This window comes from Sipha flava, unplaced genomic scaffold, assembly GCF_003268045.1.
Source record: "Sipha flava isolate LNK unplaced genomic scaffold, YSA_version1 332_pilon_pilon, whole genome shotgun sequence".
NCBI lineage: Eukaryota > Metazoa > Arthropoda > Insecta > Hemiptera > Aphididae > Sipha > Sipha flava.
The window spans coordinates 182,426-207,051 of NW_020273022.1; the positions used below are offsets into that span (position 1 = coordinate 182,426).

Sequence of the window (24,626 nt, forward strand, 5' to 3'; positions counted from 1 at the left end):
GAAAACTGTAATTTTTTAGCACTGTATATAGGTAGCCAATAAAAAACGTGTTTAGGAAATATCTCGAAAGAATATATTAAAACCATACAACAAATACCGATTATAAAAATCAAAATGAAAACGAAATCATATTTCTGTTAAATTTAGAGATGCTGAGCAAATATTAGAGTATTATCGAGGAAACTGGGATGGGTGTTGAATAATCTTATCTATTTTAATATAAGGTCTGAGCACCATCGAGTCTTTCTAGATTCTGATTGAATAAGACGCTAAAAAAAACTTTTACTGTCCGCGCACAGTCGACCCGACATTTTGATCGTCGGGAAAAAAACTTTGTTGTGAAGCACGCTAAAAGAAGTTTACTTTTTTCGCTTCGTTTGGAATGACCGAAAACGAATCCGTAGACGACTGGTCAGAAAACGCTCATGGTTTCATGGTTTTGCGATTCGTAAATTGTTAGCATGGAGCTCGTTGTTCGTTGTCGTCGTTATCTCCGTCTCGTAGTCGCCGTTTCGCTAGTTGTTCGTGACCTCCGGATATCGTTGCGTTGGCGGTGTGCTGCCGTTGTCAAATGTCGAATGTCGTTCGCTGGTAGTTAGCCTTCTAATTCTTCTACTCTAGTGTTTTTAAAGATTCAAATTGAGAATGGTTGAATGTTTTTTTTTTTTTTTGTCAGCTGCGCTTGGTCTATATATATATTTTACCGTAGTAAAAATGTGCCAAACGTAGCTATAAAACTCCGAAATGTTTTAACAATGCCTGTATTGGTCACATAAGGTGAACGAAGCTTTTGCGAATTAATAATATTAAACAGATAGTTCAGGTCTTCTATGAACCAAGAAAATTTTATTGTCTTTTTACAATTTCTATTGAAAAATAAGTGATAATAAGTCATTTTCAAATTCAAAAATGTACTGTTTGATTTTGCACAAGAAAAGGCTAGCAAACTTAATTTAATTTAATATATTTTTCATGATGCATGATAACGATAATGTATGAACGTCGGTTATGAATATGACTTGTTGTACTATTTCAGAATATTTAACTATAATTTTATAATTTATATACTTTGTAAATAAAACAGATGTCGATTAAAAAATTATTTTTTGAAATAAGATTACGGGTTTATTGTAAAAAAATTATCGTTTATATTTTACATGACCCCATCCTTTCCTAACCATTTTTGGGGGAAACAATTTACCGATTCGGGAAGAGACTGACAAGTCGACTTTCTCGCAAACAGTTTTCAAACAGCTGAGTTGTTGTCTTGTCCCTGTGAGAACGTGTCGATTCAATAACACATGTCGCGGTTGTGTCGCCGTCACCAATAGCTTTTGTCGAGAACACGGCCCCAGGGACTAAAACTGTGTGCAGTACGACACACATTGTGTAATACGAAATTTTAAGCGTGTAGTACGTTATCAAATAGTGTGTCGTGGTTCTATTCTCTATATTATGGTATTTGTTTTTAATCTTACATTTTTTTTTATTAAATGATTTTACATATTTTTAAAATTTCAAGATGCATCATGAGCAAAATCTAAAACACCGACTATTTTTAACTGTGTTACTCGTTGCTGTCAACGTGAAAGGGGAGTACGACAATATTCTCAAGTGTGCAATACGAAAAAGTATTTATTTTAGCCTCCGACACGGCCTAATGGTCGTTGGGTCTACAAAATTATGATAATCGAACGAGTTGCGGGCGCGTCACCAGCACACCGATCGCGTCGGTAGTCCGCATAAGACCGCGGCCGTGCGTTTGTATTATAATAATATTCTTCGCACGCCCGTCCAGTGCGTAACACGAGAAAATAAAAAATAAAAACAACAGGCACCCGTTGCGCCATCGACCACACGGAGGACTTTCTAATGCGAGAAAAAAAAAATAACAATAATAATAATAAAAATCCTGACACGCGGACGAGGAAATACGCGCGTGAATATTCAAATGGGACAATGACCAGAAGTCGCGCGCGTGATTTCGATTCTCGTTTTTCTATTTATTTATTTAATTCATTTTTTATAGTATTATACTATTACGTTTCCGCAGCCCGCAGGCGGAACCAAGAGTACAAGCGTGATTTTCTCGCAGTACATATTTTCTAATAATAGCGTTTTTCATCGATTTCTAAACAGTACGTTGTTAAACAGCACGGATTCATTACGTTATTGCTGATTTTGTGACGGGTCGTTACGATAAATTATCGAATAAGATGGTATTATCGACGAAAAAAAAAACAGTATGAACACCGTATTATTATCCATGTTAAATTGGGTGTTTACTACTCATACGTATTCAAGAGAAGAAACGGACAGGAAACGCGGACAGGAAATATATTTTACACGTTTAATGCCTATTACATATTAATGTGTGTGTCTATATATATATATATATATATATATATATACATACATATGTTGTAAGCATATAGCCAAATCAGGATTAAATGCCTAGGCAAATAGTCAAAGAATTACATTTTATGTGATTTTACTGTCCATCTAACCATTTTAAACTATATGTATAGACATTTAACTAAATACCTATTTCAAATCAGGGAAATAATGAAAACGAAATGTTTATTAAAATGTTTTAATTTTAAAAAATTCTTTAAAAAAGAAAATTGTGAAAAAATATATCTAAAGAACTAATTGAAATTTAACAAAAATTTATGATTTAAATTTCTTAACCTAATGATGTATTTTCAATGATTTATTTGTTATCACACTTGTAATTTTATTATATTAATATTAAATGTAAATTGGAACACGCCCGTATTGTATGCTAAAAAAAATAAAATAAAAAATAATTATAATTTAATTTTTATTAATATTTTATACTCGTATTATCGTTTCTATTTTGTAATTAGTTGTATTTTTATGTAATTTAAGTTTTAAAACAATAGTAGCACCGAAGGACATACAATTAAAAATATACCTACCTACATATTTTTCATTTTAATAAATTATACATCATTTTTATGTATAATAGTAATGAATTATTAATAAGAAAATATAATTGAGTTTTTAAAATAATACAAAATGTTTCATTTTTATTATTCACCCGAATATAAATAGGCATATTAGTTGAACGTCTAGACATTTAATTGAATTACTAAATGTCTAGGTGGATAGTAAAATCACATATAATTGGATTTCTTTGATTATTTGCCAAACCACTAAGTAAAATGCCTGATTTTACTATTTGCTTTCGAGATAATTAATATTTAAAAAATAAGTAAATAAACAGTTTATGTATAGAAATAAATAAATAAAAGGATAGCCTGGAGTAATATTGTACTTGTAAAGTACTGCCGGTTACGAATTATAAATTCATTATCAGGTATACAAAATTAATAAAATTGCAACTGTATATGAAAAAATAAAATAAAATAAATAAAATCTGGTGTAAGTACAGTGGAATCAATTTTGTATTGTAAGCTGGTAAACTTAAAACTTAAAGTGAAAAACTTCATAAGCCCAAATAAAGAAATACACTAAGGAAATTTTGTTGTTTTACATAGAGATAATTTATTTTATCATATGCTAAAATCGGTTTACTATTTAGTATTACTATACAATGTAAATGTAAAATATTTTAAGTCTTTTACAGTGTTAAAAAATGTTAATATTTATAACATATGTTTTACTATACTTTAAAATCGACGAAATAACTAACACAAATTGGATGATTTGAAAATAATTTATGTTTGCTAAAAATAAAAATAAAAGATTTAAAAAAAAAAAAAAAACATTTTCCATTACAAGCAATACACAAATGATTTTCTCAAATAAAATGTCATAGTTCCGATTTAGGAGAGGTTATGTGGAATGGGATCCTTTCACGTGCGTCTAGTGGCCTTTTGTCTTAAAGCTCGTATCATATTTTATCATAAAACTAAAAAAAAAAAAAAAAAATCGTCTTCAAGTTTTCAATAACTAATCAAACATACAAGTATCAGTTGTACATCGTATCCACCAATAAATTTCCCGTGTATCGGTGATTGAGAATCGGTAACAGTATTAAATATATTACGTAATTATATTCTTATACTATGAAGATACGTGATAACGTTATACCGAGCTATAATTATTGTAACTTCGAGATACTTCCATTTACCAATCATCTGCGTACTTGTTACAAATCAAAAAAAAAAGGCGTCGAGTGGAGATTTTTGGGAAATGTTTTCATCTTTGAAAAAGTCCTTTTTCACGATTGCCGTCAGCGAGAGGAAGAAATCGAGCGACAACTTAAAACATCAACGTTAATCCCGTCGTTTTGCACTCAATATCAGTGCAGTTGACCCATTAAGTGCTCCGCGTTAACGATAATAGTAACAACGTTCGTCTGCACGCATTACAATTATAATATTAACGTAACCAATTGGTCGACGACGGTCAATGTTGACGTTATACTAAACGCGACGAAGACGCGTTTAATCGTGTACCTAATTAATGTTTTTATTTTATTTCTTTTCCGAAGCACACATTATTTATTTGAATTACAACATACATCACTGTCGACGATGTTATCCTGATGATGGACCGCGATGCGGTTTTTAGATTGGAAACACGACGGCCTTGGCTTTGATCTTCACAAAAACCGTACCATTAGATAGCTCGTAAAATGTTTTACTGCTCGGTACACTACCAAGCGTGTTATATGTCGTACGTAAAAAACAAAAAAAAAAAAAACCCAAAACCCTGACGTACACGCGCGCACACGCGCGCGCACCACTTTTGCTCGCACGCGTTTGTACCAGAAAACCGCGGTCGCCCTGCCCACCCGGCCTCGTCCTGGTGTTCGACTCGAGCGCGTATATAAGATCGGCCGGTTCGCGGGAAACGTCAACACTCGTTCGCCAGTCGCATTCGCGTGCACGACCAAGCCTAACCGTATCCGAGTGCCGGTCCGTTCCAAACTATCGACGCACAACCGTCGTCATTCGTTCCACCCGTCACCGTCCGCAACGCACGACCATGAACGCCAAGGTTTTGGTAGCCCTTTGCTGCGTCGCCGTGTACGGCTGTTCGGCCAAGCCCGCCGGTCCGCCGTCCGCCGACGAGGAGATCAAAGACCTGCCCGCCTACATGAAACGGTTCGAGAAGCTCAACGTGGAACAGGTGCTGAACAACGACCGCGTGTTGGCCAGCCACATCAAATGCTTCCTGGGCGAAGGCCCGTGCGTCCAACAGGCCAGGGACTTGAAGAGTGAGTGAGCGCGTTTATAATACACTCGCGATACCGTCATTTGATAAGTGGTGTTGTACACCCGACGGACGGGTTCGCGCGCGGTGACTTTAACGAGCCGCACAATCGTTTCCGTTCTCCGACGCTCGCACCGGCCGTCGTGCGCGCGCACGCGTTCATTGCGTCACGGCGAAACGCGTCGGACGCGTTCTCGTCGCAGTGTTATCGACGGAAACCCACCGCGACGTGCACGAATAGGAAAACAACCGTTTCGGTACTAATTGGATCGTATTGGATTCCCATCGGTGTTCCGTGATCGTTCCAGAGTTCTTTTTTACGCCACACGTGTAGTGATCGTTTAATACCGTTGTCCGTGCGAATGCGACAAATGCGACCGGTCGCAATATCTGACCGACCTCTTGTAGCGTTATGAATTCGCAGCAATACCGTCCCGCTCGACCGAACAGTTCTTTCGCGACCCGCGTGCGTCGACGACCAAATGTTAAGCGCGAGATCGAAATTCATTTTTTATGTTCAGAGCGCGGATCCCGTTGGGTTTTTCGCGGTGTTCAAACAATTAATATTATCTGCCTGTCGTGGGAAACGATTGTCGAATACAAATCACTACGACCGGCCGTGCACGTTTAAATACGTTTGTTTGGTGTAAAAATGCACGACGTCGTTTGTTTTGCGCATTGTAAAAATACGTGTACAACTTGTACAGGATGTTGTGAACGCGCGAGAGTGCGTTGCTTTTGTGGACACGCGTAGATGGAGGCATATATTTCTTCTTTTTTTTTTTTTTTCTAATGTCTTCTTTTAATTTCCAGGAGTCATCCCGGTCATCGCCAACAACGGGTGTAACGGATGTACCGAGAAGCAAGTGACCACCATCAAGAAGTCGCTAAACTTCTTGAGAACGAAGAAGCCACAGGAATGGTCCAAACTGGTCAAGATCTACGATCCATCCGGCACCAAGTTGAACAAGTTCCTCGACGTTTAACGGGTGCACTCGATCACTTGTTTTTAATATTAATTGTAGTGCAGTGATTGTGAAATCTGAAAATTTCGATCGTGATATTTTTTTACGTTAGTTGTTTCCGTGTTGATAATGAATCCACTGCACACACAACTTATAGAGTATATATATATGTATAATTTTATTATATATATATGAGAATTTTTTTTTTTATATTATTCTTCTGATAGAAAATTGTTTATTTATAAGTTGTACTAATTTATTTACCTTCGAGACTAAACTGTTTTGAAAATAAAAATCACATTTTCATAAAAAAAATATCATTATTTTATTTATGACCGTCTTTTGACGGTTTTCTACTAAATCAATCGTGTAATATCCAATCTTTAGGTCGACGTTTAGTGCGGGATGAATTCACAAAAATGTCACGTTGGGAAAATGTTAACCTTGTGTGTACCTATGTCGTATTATGAATAACGTTCCAACTTCCTAGTTTCTATTTATACACATATGTTTAATACAAAATAACATCGTCATTAATTATTGATGTCATATTGCCTAAGTATATTTCATATGTATATAAATTAAACATTGACGTTGAGTACATTTTTATAGCACACGTTTTATAGTTAATATAAGTATACATGAATACGTGGTAGAAATAATAAAGTTAACTATGCGTTTTCCTACTATGAAACGCATAAGAACGGTACAGAAGTACAGTAGGTCAAAAATAGAATAACATTTTTATGGCCATATATTTGATAAAGAAGTTTTAATAAAATTTCACCCAAAATCTCTTACTATTATTCGTTGTCGGGGAAACGGTTCATTTTATTCGCTTGTGTTTTGTGTAAAACATATCCATCTAATTTGTACGGTATACGGTGTGGATATTTTCGTAGCAGCTCATTAGAGAATACAATTTGGAAAAAAAATCATCGTTGAATGGGTTTGATCTTTCCCTATATATATAAAAGTGACTTGAATACGAAACGTTTGATTCACACCAGTTTTACCCTGGAGAGTACATTTTTTAAGAATTTGTTAATTGTATCACGAGTAACTGTTCGAACTTTATGATGATTCAATGTTTTCTGCTGTCTTTTACGACCGACCGTTTGTTAATAAATGTAATGTAATAAAATGTTAACCCATGATATAGAAATTAGGTGAAAAAATGAGTACAATCTTCGTACATTCTAATTATGATTATTTTTTTTTAATTATTAATATTAAATAGTGTTGTGTCGTTTATATCACAGTTTTAACATCAAAAAAGGATACATTGAATTGTATTAATAATTTTTACATCAATCGATATTCCATACTATTAATATTAAAGCAATTCGATTGTAATTTGATTAAGAGAACTTTTCCCACGCATGTGTTGTTTCCGTCTTACAAATGTGCAACATAGAAAATCTGGCTTAGTTAAAAGTGGAATCGATTTTGTATTGTAAGCTGACAAACTTGAAACTTAAATTGAAAAACTTTATTAGCCTATCAAAGTCCAAGTGAAAAAACATTATTTACACGATGTTATAGGGTTTTCTCCGTTTTCCCATTTGAAACGATTACGTTCGTCCTTGACGCGAACGAGCACCGTTCGGGCTTATACATCGTACAACAAAACACGTAAGTGCGTCACAGGCTCCAACCGGTACCTCGGTGGGTACTGCGATGGATGTTTACGAGTTATCGTTGTTTGCTGAAATAACGTAATAACAATAATATTAGATTATTTTCAATGATGCGCCTGTGTGTACCGAGACTATCGTTTCATTTTCGTCTGCAGATACCGTCGAAACGAACTGTTACCGCCGTATCGCGTGTATCATACGTCATCAGACGCGGCTGAAAGAGAACATATTTGTTTTATAGGTATCGTACGACGGCGACGACGACGACATACTAATTAGGTGCTTTAAACCGATATTATTACTTCAACTGAAGATTTGCGATAACGCAAATATGTATATAATTATAATTGAGTGTGACCACTTATATTTAACGATTGGACGAAAAATAGATATGATCAAATGAAACACTTGTAGATTTCCCGAGACGTTGATAACCATGTTGAATTCGATTTCGAGCAAAGAGTGGTAATAATTCGTCAACGGTGCACGGTGAACGGAGAAATCGCCTTTTAATATGAAAAAATAAAATAATAATCAATAATTTTCCTTCTATATTTTGTAATATGTTTTGAAAGTGGTAATTTAGAAAGTAAAATTGATCCACGATCCGATACACAACAGTTCCTGTTGTTGTTTACTGATACAGTTTTCGCCAATTATTGAAATTATTCATATGTGTATTTATGTACATTGGATATAATAAGTTATCGAGCTTATATCGTCGGGAATGTCGCAGTACGTCAATATTTTATCGATATTTATCTTGTCTATTTACTTATATGATTATTAACAATGGTTATGTTAAATTTCGTGATATCAAACGTCTTGAACCGCATAATACAACAATTATTATAGTTGTATAATTTAAGCCTACGGATTATGTCGCGGGAAGAGCGAAAAAAGAACAATATGATACGCTAAAAACCGCGCAACAAATGTAAACAATGTAGAACATGTGTACGCAGACAACAATCGTTAAACACTCCGTATGAACTAAAATAACTAAAACTAAAACACGCCGTACAACAAATAGTGATTCGTTTAAAATAACATACCGTACGGTATGAGGGTATGAGTGCGATTGCGTAATGAGATCTGCTGTCCATATCGCTTACTATTGGACTAATCTAGTTCAGTGGCGGTCATATTTAGAATGTCTTAGAGTTAATATATCATCCGTGATCCTCAGACGTCTCTATTGTTCCACCGATATACTGCAACTCTCTTTAGCTTAAAGTTAATGTCTTGGATCAGTTTGAAGGCTCGCCAACTATTTGTTCGATATTAATTTTTCTGTTTCCTGTCCCCATGCCATCACTTCATACGATATGCGTAGAATAATATTATGACAAGCTGCTAGATCCCACGATTTAATTTTTTTAAATATTGGCTTTTTAGTATTAGGTATGGTTTTTAAACAGTTATCTACTTGTTATTATTACGAGGATGGTTTATTCAAATTGCCCAAATATTTGGGTAATCTATTGCCGTATTGTGATGTTACAATTACTAATTTCAATATGACAAATATTAATATCATTATACCGATGTGATGTATAAATTATGTTTAATACAAACGTTGAATATTTTATAACAATCAAAATAAGATAATATATTAAAGTTCGGAAAGCCTCATATTTATTATTAAAATACCGTAAAAATACAAAATTCATTGGTCCTTTTAAATTAAATTAAATTTAAGAGCACAAAGTAAATCTATCTTTTAGACTTAGTTGGTATAAAAATACAAATTAAATTTGTATAAAATTCGGTGGCTGTGGAATAATTTAGAAGGAGATATAGTTGTTGCGAACCTAAGTAAAAAGAAATTAAAAATTGATATTTTCTTGAAGCAAAAATACTTATGTTTTTCAGATCAGACTGATACATACAAAATATTTTGTACTTTGGCCTTTGAACCATGTCAAATATAAGTTAGATGTGTATTTTGTAGTTAATATGGTATTTTGAATCTTGCATAGTATGAAATAAAAAATATATAAAGAAATCACAAAATACAAAGTAAAAACTTGAAACATTAATCTTTAAAAACATTTTAATTCAAATTTTAAAGAATCCAAACCGCATTGGAACCTCAATTGAAAAACTGTTTTGACTTAAGTTTCTGCAAAGTTTTTTGTAGTTTTATGATACATCATGCATGTATTGCACATTTAAAAAGAAAACTGTATAATACGAATAACATGATATAATAGTACGAGTATAATTTCAAAAAATCTAGAAGAACAATTGTTACGTCAATTAGTACGTACTAACAGATTATTTTAAAAAATGTATTCTAAATAAACTACAAAAGAGTAATAGCTATAAAAATATAATTTTGATACTAAGTTTTAATTAAAATAAGTCTATTATAATAACTTTAAGATTTTGAGATGAAAAACAAAAACATTCCAATATTTTCATAAATTTAACTTGGCAGCAAGATCTTCATAGGCACCTACAATTGTATTTCATAATTACATTAATTTTATACTATTTTGATAAAATTAAGATTTTTTTTTTTTTTAATTTAAAAGTGTAATATTTCACAATAAAATGAATGTTATATACTTAATTCCGTGTTAACAAAAAAATAAAAAATAAAATTGTTTTTTTCAAGTACCGGAACCGAGATTTTATATTTAAAGAACCGGGACCGAAAACGAAAGTCTCAATAAAATACAAAACACTCGTGTACATTGTATTTCGTGAACGTGAAATACTAATTTGCCAAACACTGCCATATATTACTGATATATTACTTGCAGACGGTAAATAATCGCCAATATCGCTATATGTAATTCTATGTCACGCTCTTTTTTTATAAAATACGTTTCAAAGGGCACATGAATAATAATGTTCACAGTGTGCGGTGTATAATATTGTCGACAACCGGTTTTAATGGACACGAGATTTTTTTTCATCTTAATCTGTTCAACTTTAAGGTCGTTTTCAAGAATACCGCCGCATATCAATACGGTTAGAAAAATGTTAATATCTAATTTCCGCGAGCCAACGATTCGATCGTTTCATAAACGGCAACATGCGTCGGATTCGTGAACGAGATAACATTGGAAACGACAATCGCTCTCGAGCTCATCGAAAAAACATTTCCTAGTTGCTTTGCGTCGTATGCAGAAATCGAAAAATAATAATTTATTGTTGGCAATCGGGTGTGCACTTGAGATAGGTGCAACTAGGGGGGGGGGTGGCTAGGGGGGCTCCCCCCCCCCCCCCCGAACTAGATTTAGCTCTCCGATAAATATTCCAATGTTATACATGGCATATCGCATACAGCATACTTAACTCACAATAGTGTCGTATACAAAAAAAAGACACATTGCAGTGAATCCAACTTGGTCCAGAATCTAAAATATTTTAACATAGTATACAGGGTTTTCTACAGGTTATTTTAAGTTTTGGTAGGAGGGCTGTAGCCCCCAGATTTTATTTGAACGCACCGTAGCTCCGCACGAATAAAATTATTTTGTAAATCCGCAACTCCGCATGCACCGTAATTCCGCACGGTCAAAGAAATTAACGTACAATAGCTCCGCATTCTAAAAATATTTTTAACACCGAAAGTCCGTACAGCATAAAACTATGTTGTTTTGAAAATTACTTTAAAAATGACCAATCCAAGGATTCACGAAATAAAAAAATGATCACTTACTTAGACAAAACATACATAAAAAAACGATGCAACATTTCCACCCAGTATTTGGACCAAAAAAGAAGCAACACTGGAGAACAACAAACAACTGTGAGTCTTTTCATGCCAAATTTGGTAATTTATTTACTTCAGAACATTAAAATATTGCTGTTTTCATTAAAAACTTATTAGCTATGCAGACGGATTCTTACATACGAATGAATTCTGCTAATAATAATGAAAGTAGGATAGTTAGAACTAAACAAAAAACGAATATGGAATTTATAAATAAAAACATAGAATTATATAACGACGGCCAAATTGATAGATATAATTTTGTAAAAAGTTTGGCACCATTCAATAATATTTAGTTTTAATTTACATTACAGTTGTATTACATTTAATTTTATATGGACGACGAAGGTGTTTGTTGTAAATTGTCTTTATTATAATAAATTTTTTATTTTATTAGATTTTAGTTGTTATAACAAATAAAAACATAGAACTATATAACGACGGCCAATTGATAGAATACTGATTGTTTTTTTTTTTTTTTTAAATTATGTACAAAAATGTATACAAAAATGATATGCGGAGTTAGGGTGTTAAAAAAAAAATATGTGCGGAGTTTAGGTGTAAAAAAAAAAAAACTTGTACACGGAGTTTAGATGATATATTATTAAATGGCCACATGTTACGTTGTACCGGATTTTTTACCCTAGTTGCGCCTATAGCACTTGACCGTGTGGTGGTGGTAAAAGGTACGGTTTATGCACGGCAACGTGTATTCGAACGCGGTCGACCCCTAACAGTTCGGATTTTATTTCATCTGGGCAAAAATTATTACGTTCGTAATATAATTTTTATCAAATGAATGTTTAATTTGATTAATTCGTCGGAATGATTTTATTCGAATGATGCATTCGATTGTTTTATTATTCGAATGATTTTTAAAATAATCGAATCGAACCGATTATTTGATTAGATTATTCACATCTTTAGTTGTAACATTTATTTCGCTAACGGACGACTGCAGCGACTGTTACAATCAAGGCAAGTCATGTGTATGTGTGTATTATCTACGCTCGTTTTCATCATTATTCGGATGACTCTCTTACTGCACACCAGTCAAACATTACGCATCGTGTTATTATTGTAAATTTAAATAACAAATACTGATCGAAGTTCGGACTAGCTATAACGCGATCGATTGTCGTATTTGATGCGGTTGGAATACGACTTCGAACCGGAGTCCGTCTCGTACCTACGACATTGTACGTCTTAATCGGGCCGAGTTAATAGGGACGTATCATAGTGTACTTGAACGGTAGAAAACATAAATGTATAAATCATTTTTTTTAACGATGTTCGTTCGATTTTCATCAGGTTCATCATGATGTTTCGTTGTGATACGAATCGTAACAGAAATATAGTTAACCTGTACAAATATTATTGTTGAAAATTATAAACCGAGACGTGTGTGCTTGAAGGTTTGACGGAGTTTTATTTTATAACATATGAACATGTTTTATTAACATTCAATGTAAATAAGAAAAAAAAAACATAAAAATCATATTTACGAACTTCATTATATAAGTAGATAAATTCGCCATTCGACTTATTATTTGTAATTTGTTTCGCTGATAACGTAATTGATATTACAGTTTTATCGCAGAATTTCTGTAGAACGATATTTGTTAATAACAGTAAATCGTAGTCAATAAATCATAATTAGTTCGTCGGAAACGCAAATATTGTAACCAAAGTATTGTGTCCATACTCCGCCATAATATTACAATAATCACTATTGCACTGATATAGAAGTAGTACACTTTTCAATGACTAAACTGCGTAATATACATAGATGTCACTGTATGTATACATACAGGTAGTTCTCAATCGAATTGCACTAGTGTATAAACGCGAATATATAAATTGCGTACATCTGCGATCGATCTGTTTTCATTAGTTCGCAGAATTTAATTTCCACTGCTACAAAACAAGTATACCGTGGAAAAAAAAAAGCATACAAGCAAATAATGCAAATTTCAACATCAACATCGATGATTTATGTTTATTTACTGTGTTTGCACAAAATCTTCCAGGCGCTCCTATGCACGGTTAATTGTGATTTAAAAATTGAAATAATACACTTTATCACAAATAGTTCACCAATTTACATTTTAATTAATCATATAAATTGAAATAAATATCAGTGAAAAATAAAACTGTATTGAACTGTAATTTAAATAATGTAATGGGTCAAGGTGCAATGTGCAATGTGCCAATAACACAGAGACACGTTGATTAGTGATGATTTATTTGATACAAATAAATAAGCCACTGCAGTTGAATAGCATTCGAAATTCTAAGAACTAAATTAATTAAAAAAATAAAATAAAAAACTAGTCCGTAGATTAAAAGCGTTAAAGACTATATTCATAATCATATTTTATTTTCACTAGAAAGAGTCGTACATTCGTAGTTCATTCGTATTATGGTTTATAAATCATTAATACAATAGGTGCGTTTCACCGACACCGCAGAGTTTAAATTTAGAGCGCTTCAGAAACGTACATATGATTTATTGTTGATAAATTTTATTTTCATATAAAACTTAGTCGAGTTATGAATCATAAATATGTATTATATTACAATAAAAACTTTTCATATTGTTATATTAGTATTTTATTATCTAAATTTAGTTGAACTTAATTTAAAAGCTATACATGTACGTATTGAACATGGTGAACCATGTCGTAAAGCAACTTACAAAGTGAGCAGTTCGCTATATTTATATTAAAAAAGTTGTTGAAATTCGGTTGTCTCTCTATAATTACTATTTTATAAACGTTTTTGTAAGATCGGATACAGATTTGTAACAACGCTAGGAGGACGTCACGCCCACCTGCGTAGTTTCCGTCTTACAAACGTATACAACATAACAAATCTGTATTCAGTAGATGTTATGTTGTTGGCTTTAATATTAATTTGAGTGAACTGACTTATTAAAAAAAAATTAAAGAGAAGAATATTATCTGTGGGATGTCATAGGTTTTTACGATATTTTATGTACGTTATGATTATGTAAAATATTACAGCTCAGAAAACCTTATAATTTGCATAAAATATAAAATGAATAAAAATTAATTATTAAGTCAACTTTTGACATAACACAGATATGTTCTACTCTTTAAGTTAAACTATAGGTCAGCTTACTCTAATATTAATTATTAATTGTAATACAAACCCACCGCTTACAGGTGTGATATTATTACTTATGAAGTAAAATCTATTCACAGGTCTTGTAGGTTGGTGGTTAGACCGGATGACGAAAATGGATCTTTTTTTCCAACATATTTTTATACATTCTTGTTATCCCATGCGAACCAAATAATTAACAGTATTGAGCTTGAAGTTATCATATTTATAGGAATATTTAAAATATCCTTGAAATTCAACACATACCTATACAGAATTTTTTTGAAATGGATGAAATCACTAGTTTATGCGTACTCACTTAGACGACCCATTGAAGATTTTTATTCGATTTTCAAAATCTTGCTTTATTCAAATTATTTTTAAAATATTATCCTTAGTATTAAAATAATGGTTCGTTGTATTGTTTTGTAAAATTTTCATAAAACCGAGACGTCACACTGTTTATGCATTTGCCACGCGTTTTTGATGCTCGAGTCACAGATTAAAAAAACGTGGTGTGACGCCTCGATACGTATGAGAATTTTACAAAAAATATAACTATAGTATTTATTCTGATATTTAAGATAATATTCTAAAAATAATTTGAAGAAACCAAGATTTTAAAGATAGAAAAATTCTTCATTGGACCATCACAATGAGTACACATATACTAGTGGCCTCATCCATTTCAAGAACATCCTGTATGATATTAAATAATATTGTTCATGTATTGATTCGTATAGAACAATAGGGGTCTATATGGAATGTTCGCGGAACAAGAAAAATTATTCTTGTTTCGGTCCTCGCACTTCGGACTCGGACATTTCGCCGCGACCGATTCGCCGCCGGAATATTTCTGTGGATTATCAGCAACCGCACAGACGAATTTCGAATTTAGTAGTGCGGCACTTATGTGAGTATATATGACCTTTACCGAATAACATTCGACCAGTCCCCCGTCGTTTTCCCAGCGATGCTCAAAACCTTTTTTCTGCAGGAACCAAAATGTCCAAGGCGAAATGTAGACCTAGACCCTTCAAACTTACCACGCCGATGTACACGACACGCGGTTACGTTGTATCAAACGTCGATGCAGCAACAACCTGTTTGAACACGGTCCACATCACGAGTACCTTTTATGTTCTTCTATTAACTTCGAAATGAAATATTCCACGTCTATCGCGGGCCCGGGATACTTGTATTCGCACCTGTCGTACTTGATTCGCGGCGACCTGTTGCCGGCCATCAGCATGTACGCTTTAGAGGTCAAGGAGTAGTGTTTGATGGTATTCTCGTCCGTCCGGAACATGCCGAACAAGAGCTTCGACAGTTTTCGCGCGATCCTGTACACATTCATCATGCCGATGGCGGGCAGCTCAACTTTCTTTTTGTCGACGAAATAATCTTCGTTGGGATCGGGTGTCGCCACGAAACTCGCGGTATCCATGTACGCCAGCTCCAGGAACATGTCGATCAATTTGTCGAACGACTGCCGGAGGCAAACGATCGCGGTCAGAACGATAATGATAATATAAGAGTGGAGTGCAGCAACTAAGCACGAGCAAGGCTATACTGGCTGGTAGGGAAAAACGCTGCACTAAAGTAACGTATTTATAATATATTATATGCGTAACCAGAGGTGGCTGTACTCCGAGTCGCTAGGAGTGCGCCGTCTGCTAATTTTTTTTTTTTTTTTTAGATTAAAAATATATCTAAATCGGTACGGTCACATCGTCGTCCTGCCATTTAATAGTAACATACGTAATTATAAATCATCTATTTATTGACGTATTTATTAATTACACATAAGCGGCAGTGGTCATCAAAACCGCATATTTACCGTTTATAACCACGCATTTTAAATCGTTCAATACCGCACACATTTTTTCTACTGTTAAAAAGGGAAATTTTAAAGGTCGATAGTTCAAAACCGCACACATTTGATTAACAGTTCTTTCTCCTTGCATACTTTGCATGTACGGTTCACGTTGCCGTTTCATATGATTCCCACTCATAATCGGTTGTTTCATCCTTTGACCTATTTGGAGTGATGTTGCATAGCAAATTGGGGGATATTTTCGTTTTTAACTGTCCGAGCGAGCGTAGCGAGCGAGTGACCCAGCCCGGTCTCGAGGTGCACTCATGTTATTTTAGATAAATGTATACATCATTGATATATATATATATATATATATATATATATATGAATTTGTGCGGTATTGAACGGTTTAATTTGGCGGACATGTAGGATTAAGATATAAAAGTGTACGGTTTTGAACGACGACCTGTTTTTGAAAGCGTGTGGTTGGAAATGACACCCATATGTAGGTGTCCCATTCTAGAATCAGAATCGTTAGAACGGTAGGACATGCTAAATACAATTCCTTAAACAAGGACAGTTGCAAAAGTAAAAAAAAATCAAACATCTCATAAAACGAGCCATAATCGTTGGCGAATGTCACATAACAAGTGTCAGAGGCTCATTTCGTTGATAGTTTTGGTTTCAGCAAGGATAAAAAAAATTAACATTTTCCGAAAACGAGCCGTATGTGCGAAGAGCGTTGGAAATCTATACGGGCAGCGGAGAGTCGATTCGATCAGTTATGAAACGGCGAATAAATTTTAAATTTAATAACATTCGTCGGTTTGACAAGAGTAGTAGACAAGGCCGGATTAAAGGGGGGTCTAGCCGGGGCAGAAGCCCCGGGACCCTCTCGAGAACCCAAGTGAAAAGGGCCCAAACAATTTTTATCCGATACACATTTTTTATCATACTAAAATTAGTAGTAGTACTATTAATTTTATAATTTTATAATGGAATTGACAATTTGTGAAATAATTAAAAAAATATATCGTTCTGCGAGCGTCTTTGTAAAGCACGATTTGTCAAAAGGGCCCATGTAAAATGTTAGCCCCGGGGCCCAATAGGTGCTTAATCCGGCCTTGGTAGTAGACAACAACGAGTCAAGTGCGTTTGAGATATTGGTGCAATCATGAGCCGAACGTGGAACGTCCAACACAATTATAATTGTGATAAGTGTGAACCGTGATTGTGCAGCCGAGAAGAGACCGGCCGATTCGATCGGGTATAGTCGTACGAAACGCGATGCGACCCACCGGGGCGTGGAGATGCGCTTTGTCGAAAGGGTGCGGAGAGATCGTACCTTTGTCAGTTTGTCGCGACCGGGAAACTTCGTGAATTCAACGGGGACGTTGGCGTAGTACAGGCGATAACGTCGGGACTGCAACACCGGTAACATTCTGCCGAGGGGGTCGTTCGTTACGAGCGCGACGTAAGATTCGTCGTCCATCGGCCCGTCCAACTCGGTGTAGTCATCGCTGCTGAGCAAATCGTATATGGCCATTTTCACCAGCTCCGGTTCTTTGGTCGCGACTATGTCGTCCGTCACTATTGCGTTGACGTGCTGCAATCGATCGATGGTTCTCCGTAAGTTGACGAACACTGTTTCTGAAAAGTCGAAAAATTCAAAAACGAAAATGTCGATAAAGATTTCGTAACGCGACGATAATGTCGCGTTGTTCGACAAACGACGCGATCTGCGCGTCCGACACGCGGCGTTAGACGTTGTTGTCGGGACGTCCCGCGGGACGTGTTTACGGGACGCCAGTGGCGTACTTAGGGACGGGGACATCTGGGGTATATGGTGGTCCATAGTGAAAATCCAGGCGAAAACGTTTTAGGTCTTTCGAGTACTAATTTCAATTTTTAAACAATCGCGATCGAAAGCCTATAGGCTAAAAATATTATTATCTAATAACTAATTGCTGGTTCGTACTATCATAATGAATTGCTGATAAAGTGATAACGAATTACGCGCTGAACCAGTGATAATACGGTATTTTTAGAAAGTTATGTGTTCTTATAGAAAATTAGTCCATAGTGAAAACAATTTCCATTTACGGCCGCTGACGGACGCGGAGCTGTTTTCGCGGGAGACGACTTGACGTGCGCGCCGCGGTCGGGGGATGACGATTTCGGTAAGCGCAAAACCTGACGACGTATGGTGTTCTTGGACTCGTATCGGAACGCGCGTCGACGTGGATTTCTACGGAATATAATAGATTTTTTTATTTTTCCGGTTATCAGTACACGGTCATAAATCTACGGCCGTGGATTTATTTATTTCAGTGTCAACTCATAGTAAAGCCCATATGTCAAACAATCAGTATTCAGTTTTAACTAATAAGGGAAATAATAATAATAATAATAATAATTCGAAATGAACAAGATATTCTCTCTTTTTGGTATTCAACCCTAAAGGTCGGTTTTGCAATTGGATATTCGCTTTTCACTATTCTCTGTTATCGGCTAGTCTTTTCAGTTCGGTGTAACTTGTTAGTCCAGCGTCGGAGATCATTTGTTTGACAAATGAAGTTCTCGGACGTCCTCGGTCCATTTTACATTCATTTATCCCTTCTATATTCTATGGGTTAGTTCATTTTCGTGTCTCAATATATGACCCATCATGTTCCATCGTCTTGTTCTGATGGCTTTGAATATCTCTCTTCGTTTCTCTATTTCATTATCCAACTCACTCTCAACATCCTTCTCCAACACTAAATTTCAAATCTTTCGGGTGTTCGTTGTTCTGTCTTATTTAATATCCATGTTTTGCAACCATAGTGCGTACACATAGAATGTAGACTTTTAGTATTTGAATAGTTTATAAATACATTATAGTTATTTAAAATTAGTATATAAATACATTATATTATTACTACTATAGTGTTTATAATCAATCGTATTAGGTATTGTTGTGCGTGCCAATCGATTGACAATATCAAATATAATAATAATAAAATTGTCATAAAGACCACTGTATCAATTACATTTCATTATATAGGTCAAATGAAACACACGAGTTGAGGCGGTAGTTTGTAAAATTATATTTAAGAACGTGAACACCACGTTAGGGGACGCGTTTGTGTGCATACGTATCGGGAGACCCGTGATTTGTATTTTTTTTAAATTTTTAAATTTTTTATTTGAAATCAAAAAGATTTTTGAGCCTCACTGAGAAAACTCATGTGGAGGCCCAGAGTTATCTGAGTATAGATGTATAGTATTCTTAATAAATAATACATATCTGATATATGACATAAGAGATATAAGACATAATGAAATATAAAGATAATTATGTATGCTTGTTTTATTAAAATAATTTCAGCATTTAGTGTAAATTATTGTTTTATATTCGAGTAGCCACAACACCAAGTCTTATTCCTCTGTCCGATCTGTATCCGGTTAATTTATGATCGTTTGAGTTCTCAGACTAGGGTCAGAGTAGAAGTATATCATCGAAATACAGATATACAAAAGTGTGGATAATATGTTATGGATATTAAATTAATTTTAATCTTTTATTGCTTTTTGGTAAATCTAATGACACTGTCGAACTGCGTTTTGAAGGAAGTAATGTTAATCCATTTTCTTCTTTTTTTTTTTTTTTTTTTTGAACCATTTCACTAATTTTATTGTAGAAATTATTAAAAATATCCATTTGTTTTGATTAAATAAAAAAAAAACAAAGCCTTTACAGACCTTTAAGTACCTATTTGTTTTCTTTCGATTGCGTAGAGTTATTAAAATACGGTATAACAATGATGACCACGGTTGTAGATTGAAAACCGAGCTGATACCCGAAAAAATAAAATATTGCTAAAATTGCGGTGCCGTAGTCGACTGACTAACCTTATAACGACTCTAGTTTCGTCACCAAACCTAACCTAACCTAACCACGTAACGCGCGCACGGTATTCTAATACAATAATCGGACGAATCGAACAATCATCCGATCTCACTCACTGGAAATCTCCCTTTTCGCGTACTCGAATACGCATTTTCTGCTCAAACCGGTCACTATGAAACTCGCGCTGGCCCTGGCGTCCGCTTCGTGTTCCACGGCGAGTCTGATCGTTCCAATCATTTCTTTTACCGACGTGTCCGGCGGGAATAGATTGATGATTTTTTTTATCAACACTATTAACACCTTGTCGTCCATGTAATAGTTTTTATCTAATAATTGGAACATTCGCATATAATAATCTCAACACTACATCCGTGCGTGTTACGTGCAATCGATACATTAAAGCGATTCCACAGTTAGTTGAACGCGTGTACGAAACGCGCGCGGTTAAGGAGACGCCGCGCTCGCACGTGTTGTCTCCGTTTCACGCATACGTACAACGACGGCAAATCTACCGTGCAGCAAACCAACATAGAATCGTTAACTTCGTTCAATGCACAGCTCTTATCGAGCACACATGTTTATTAAACGTCCGTGATTCTTTTTATGTTTCACTTATACAACTTTGTCGATTTTAACAAAATTAATACCGTTGAAAAGGGGAAAAAAAAGCGAATCACTAGTATTTCAGGTCTTACCCACTACGGGGGTCTGCGCAGCCCCAAGGTAAGAAAAATCGCATTTTTAATTACCGTTGCACAAAATGTCTAACCAAAATAATACGCTGCCGCGCTCGTTATCTAACCAAAATAACACGTCACTGCGCTCGCCACCACAAGAGAAGCCATACAACAACAAACCGATAACTCCAATTAAAATTGTAAATGTCAATGAAATAATTGAACAAAACGAAATAATAAACACCGACCCGGACGATTTATCATCTTTTTTTTTTTATCACTCGAGAACATACTGTAATCACGCACCTCGTGAAAACCACAATACTTCTGCCTGTTTAAAACCCATCGACCAACCACCAAAATGCGCACTATGCGAAGGACAATACCCAGCAAGTTATCGAGGTTGCATTGTGTATAAAAATCTACAACAAAGACACCAGAAAAATAAAAAAAAAATTAACCAAGATTTCCAATCTGATATTAAATTATTAAGTAACAATAATCCCATACCTGTTAAAGAGGTCTATTGCACCACCCCAAATGATAATATTAATACTAATAATCAGCCTCACACTCAATCATACGCAGATGCCTCTCGTCAATTTAATAATACAAAAATCCATGAACAAACCACCAATTATTTTTCCAAACAGCTCACCTCATTCCTAGATGATTTTAAATTAATTATTAATCCACTTATTTCACTTCTCACAACGGTTATCAACAAACTTTTAATAAAAAATAATGAATAACTCCACCCAATCCCATCCCTCATTAAACATTTTACTCTGGAACGCAAACGGTGCCATCCAACACAAACATGAACTTCATAACTTATTATTCGAAAAAGAAATTGATATATTCCAAACTCGACTCCCATAAAAATCCACTTATAAAAAATATGTCCTCTCACGTTCTACCTGGAAACCCAAAACGACGTTTAAAAAGCAACTGGTCCCGTGACCTATTATAATAAATTGCCAAATTACAAATTACGAGGGTGTTGCCAATTGGCCTCTTCCCCAATAATGTTATTCATGCCATTGTTATTCATAATATTTATCACATTTACTTATTGTTTTTGTTTTTATGTACAGATTGTAAATTTCTTTAAAATAAAAAAATTAAAAAAAAACTTCGTTATCGGAGCAAAGTTGCCTGTTATCAAATTTTAAGTGAAAAACATTATCTATGCGGTGTCGTAGGTTTTCACGGTGTTTTAATTTCAAAGCGAGTTATGGATTTTTTTTCGATTGTAATAATTTACACGATCGCAAGCGTTTGTAACACAGAGACGACACGAGCGAGAGTGACGTATCCTTAAACGCGAAATAACATAAAAGAGAAAATTCGAAGAAATAATGCGTTAATGCGTACCGTTTCCCATGATTTGCTGCAGCAACAGAGTTGAATAGTTTATGTTCTGTGACATACTTAACAAGGCATTTTCCATGTATTTTTGTTTATACTTGAGCGTCATTCCAGATTTTGATTCCACGATGACCGATGATTGTTTTCCCAGGCATTGCGTCACTTCGTTCCATAGTGGTTTTGTTACATTGAAGAACGCTTGACCTTGTTCGCAAGTCTTAAAATTGGCTTGAAGATTTTTCAATCGATTTTGAAACATAGTGTTGACTGAGACTTGTTCGTCATCGAATATTGGACGCTTGTTAGTGTTCTGAAATTTAACGTGATTCATAACATTTTTTTATCAATACTTTTAATTATATTTTAATTTTCCGTTTAATATGTATATATATATATATATATAGGTATATTTTAAGAGTCTTAACACATGAGGCATATTACTTTAACATAGCTACACAGATCCTTTGTAATTTGTATTTTGTCAACCTTGGGCTTTTTATTTATTGTATTTCTTTTTTTTAACCAAAGTTCTCGCTTCAAACTTTCTTCGTGCCTTTTTTTTATTACTTTGGCATGTAGTTTCAATGCATTTTCTTCTTTTATGAAAGGTCGATCGATCTTTATCTGTTCCAGTAGGGCTGCTTTTCTTCGGTCTCTGTTGTTCATGTCCGATACAAGCTTTATATTTTTATATAACTCTTTTGTCTTCACGGTACATGATGCAAAGCAAAATCGATTTGACCTTGCCTCATTTTTAGCAATTTTTATAAATTTATCAATTTTACGGCATTCGGCTAAGTCTGCGATGCGTTTTTCGTAAAATAACTTTTTCTCCGCGTAGCTCTTTTGTCTGGCTTCGAACTGCTGCTGAATCTTTGCTTTATTAATTTGGACTTTGTTTTCTAAGATATCCAGATTTTTCGCGTTAATAAAATCCATGTCAAGCAGTTGATTCAAGGAAAATGTGTCCATTCTATTTTTTTTTTACATATACTAAGCGAAGGTAATTTTTTTTTTTAGTGCATATAACACTATGGAGATTGTTTAAAACTAATTTAGTAATGTTAAAATAATGTTAAAAATTTTATATATATATTTTATATTTAAGACTGAAGGATTTTTAATCTTCTGTTATAATATTTTAATATTGATTATATAATATATTGGTTGCTTGGACATAATGTTTATTAATGTGACCAGGAAATTAATTTTTCTATGCATTTACGAAACTAATAGACTTTGATCTGGTTTTTCGTGAAAATACATGCCTTTATACTGTTACTATTTCAAAACGTACTATTTTCAAAATATAGATTCCCTTCTTCAATAACGAATACCTTTTATTATATAGTCCGTGTTAACAGTGTGTGAATAATCAAAGTGTAAAGCCCAACTTTTCCTCGATGCATTAATTTGTTTTAATATTTATACAGCCAACGTTTAATTATTCTTTAACGATTTCAAAAAAAGTGTAGACAACCTGTAAATTATACAAAACTGAGCTCTGGATATTATAACATTAAAAAATATATGAAAATTTTTATATTAAATAGAATTAGTAAGTCATTGAGATTATTGCATTATTTCAATTTATATAATATCAAATGTTGGTAGATTGTCTGTTAAAGTCGATAATAATAATATCTAGATATATATAATATAGAATAATTATATGAAATATTACTCCGAACATATTGCTATAAATAACCATACTGCATTAGACAATTTTTTTAAAATAGGTATTCTGAAAAAAAAAGTGTACTTACACAAAAATGTTTATCCTTCACGTTCTTACTTCGAATGAAAGTGCATTATTTTAAATATTTTAAGCAAAAATCCATATAAAAATTTAATCTTAAACCAAAAACATCCCGGATAAAAAATATGAATGGCTTATAACTTTAAAAAAATATGATACTCATTGTGAAATTATAAACCTAGAATTTTAATATGCAAAAATAATATAACTTGTATTTTTATTTCGGCATTATTTATTGTATTATTACTATCCCAACTAATCCTGTATTATGAATAAATATTCATAAATTAGTGGAATTCGCTAAAAAAAATTCTAAAAAGTTATGAACGAGTACAATTAATCACAACATCACGAGGTTAGATTTTAAAACAGTGTTTCTAAGCATATAATAGTATTAAAAAAATAGGTGATTGGACCAATAAGATTACATATCAAAAGA

General features: G+C 34.0%; 2 protein-coding genes across 2 annotated transcripts; one reads left to right on the forward strand and one right to left on the reverse strand.

Moving 5' to 3' along the window:
• Window positions 1–4,836: 4,836 nt before the first annotated feature.
• Window positions 4,837–6,382, forward strand: LOC112687125 (putative odorant-binding protein A10). Its single transcript, XM_025559685.1, has 2 exons — window positions 4,837–5,212; window positions 6,022–6,382. The coding sequence occupies exons 1-2, from the start codon at window positions 4,981–4,983 to the stop codon at window positions 6,192–6,194; spliced, it is 405 nt and encodes a 134-aa protein (XP_025415470.1). The 5' UTR covers window positions 4,837–4,980; the 3' UTR covers window positions 6,195–6,382.
• Window positions 6,383–15,792: 9,410 nt separating this feature from the next.
• Window positions 15,793–23,367, reverse strand: LOC112687133. Its single transcript, XM_025559691.1, has 5 exons — window positions 22,870–23,367; window positions 22,435–22,738; window positions 20,497–20,706; window positions 17,834–18,138; window positions 15,793–16,158 (listed from the first exon to the last, which is right to left on the reverse strand). Exons 1-5 carry the CDS (start codon window positions 23,365–23,367, stop codon window positions 15,793–15,795), a joined length of 1,683 nt encoding a protein of 560 aa, XP_025415476.1.
• Between the last annotated feature and the right edge of the window lie 1,259 nt (window positions 23,368–24,626).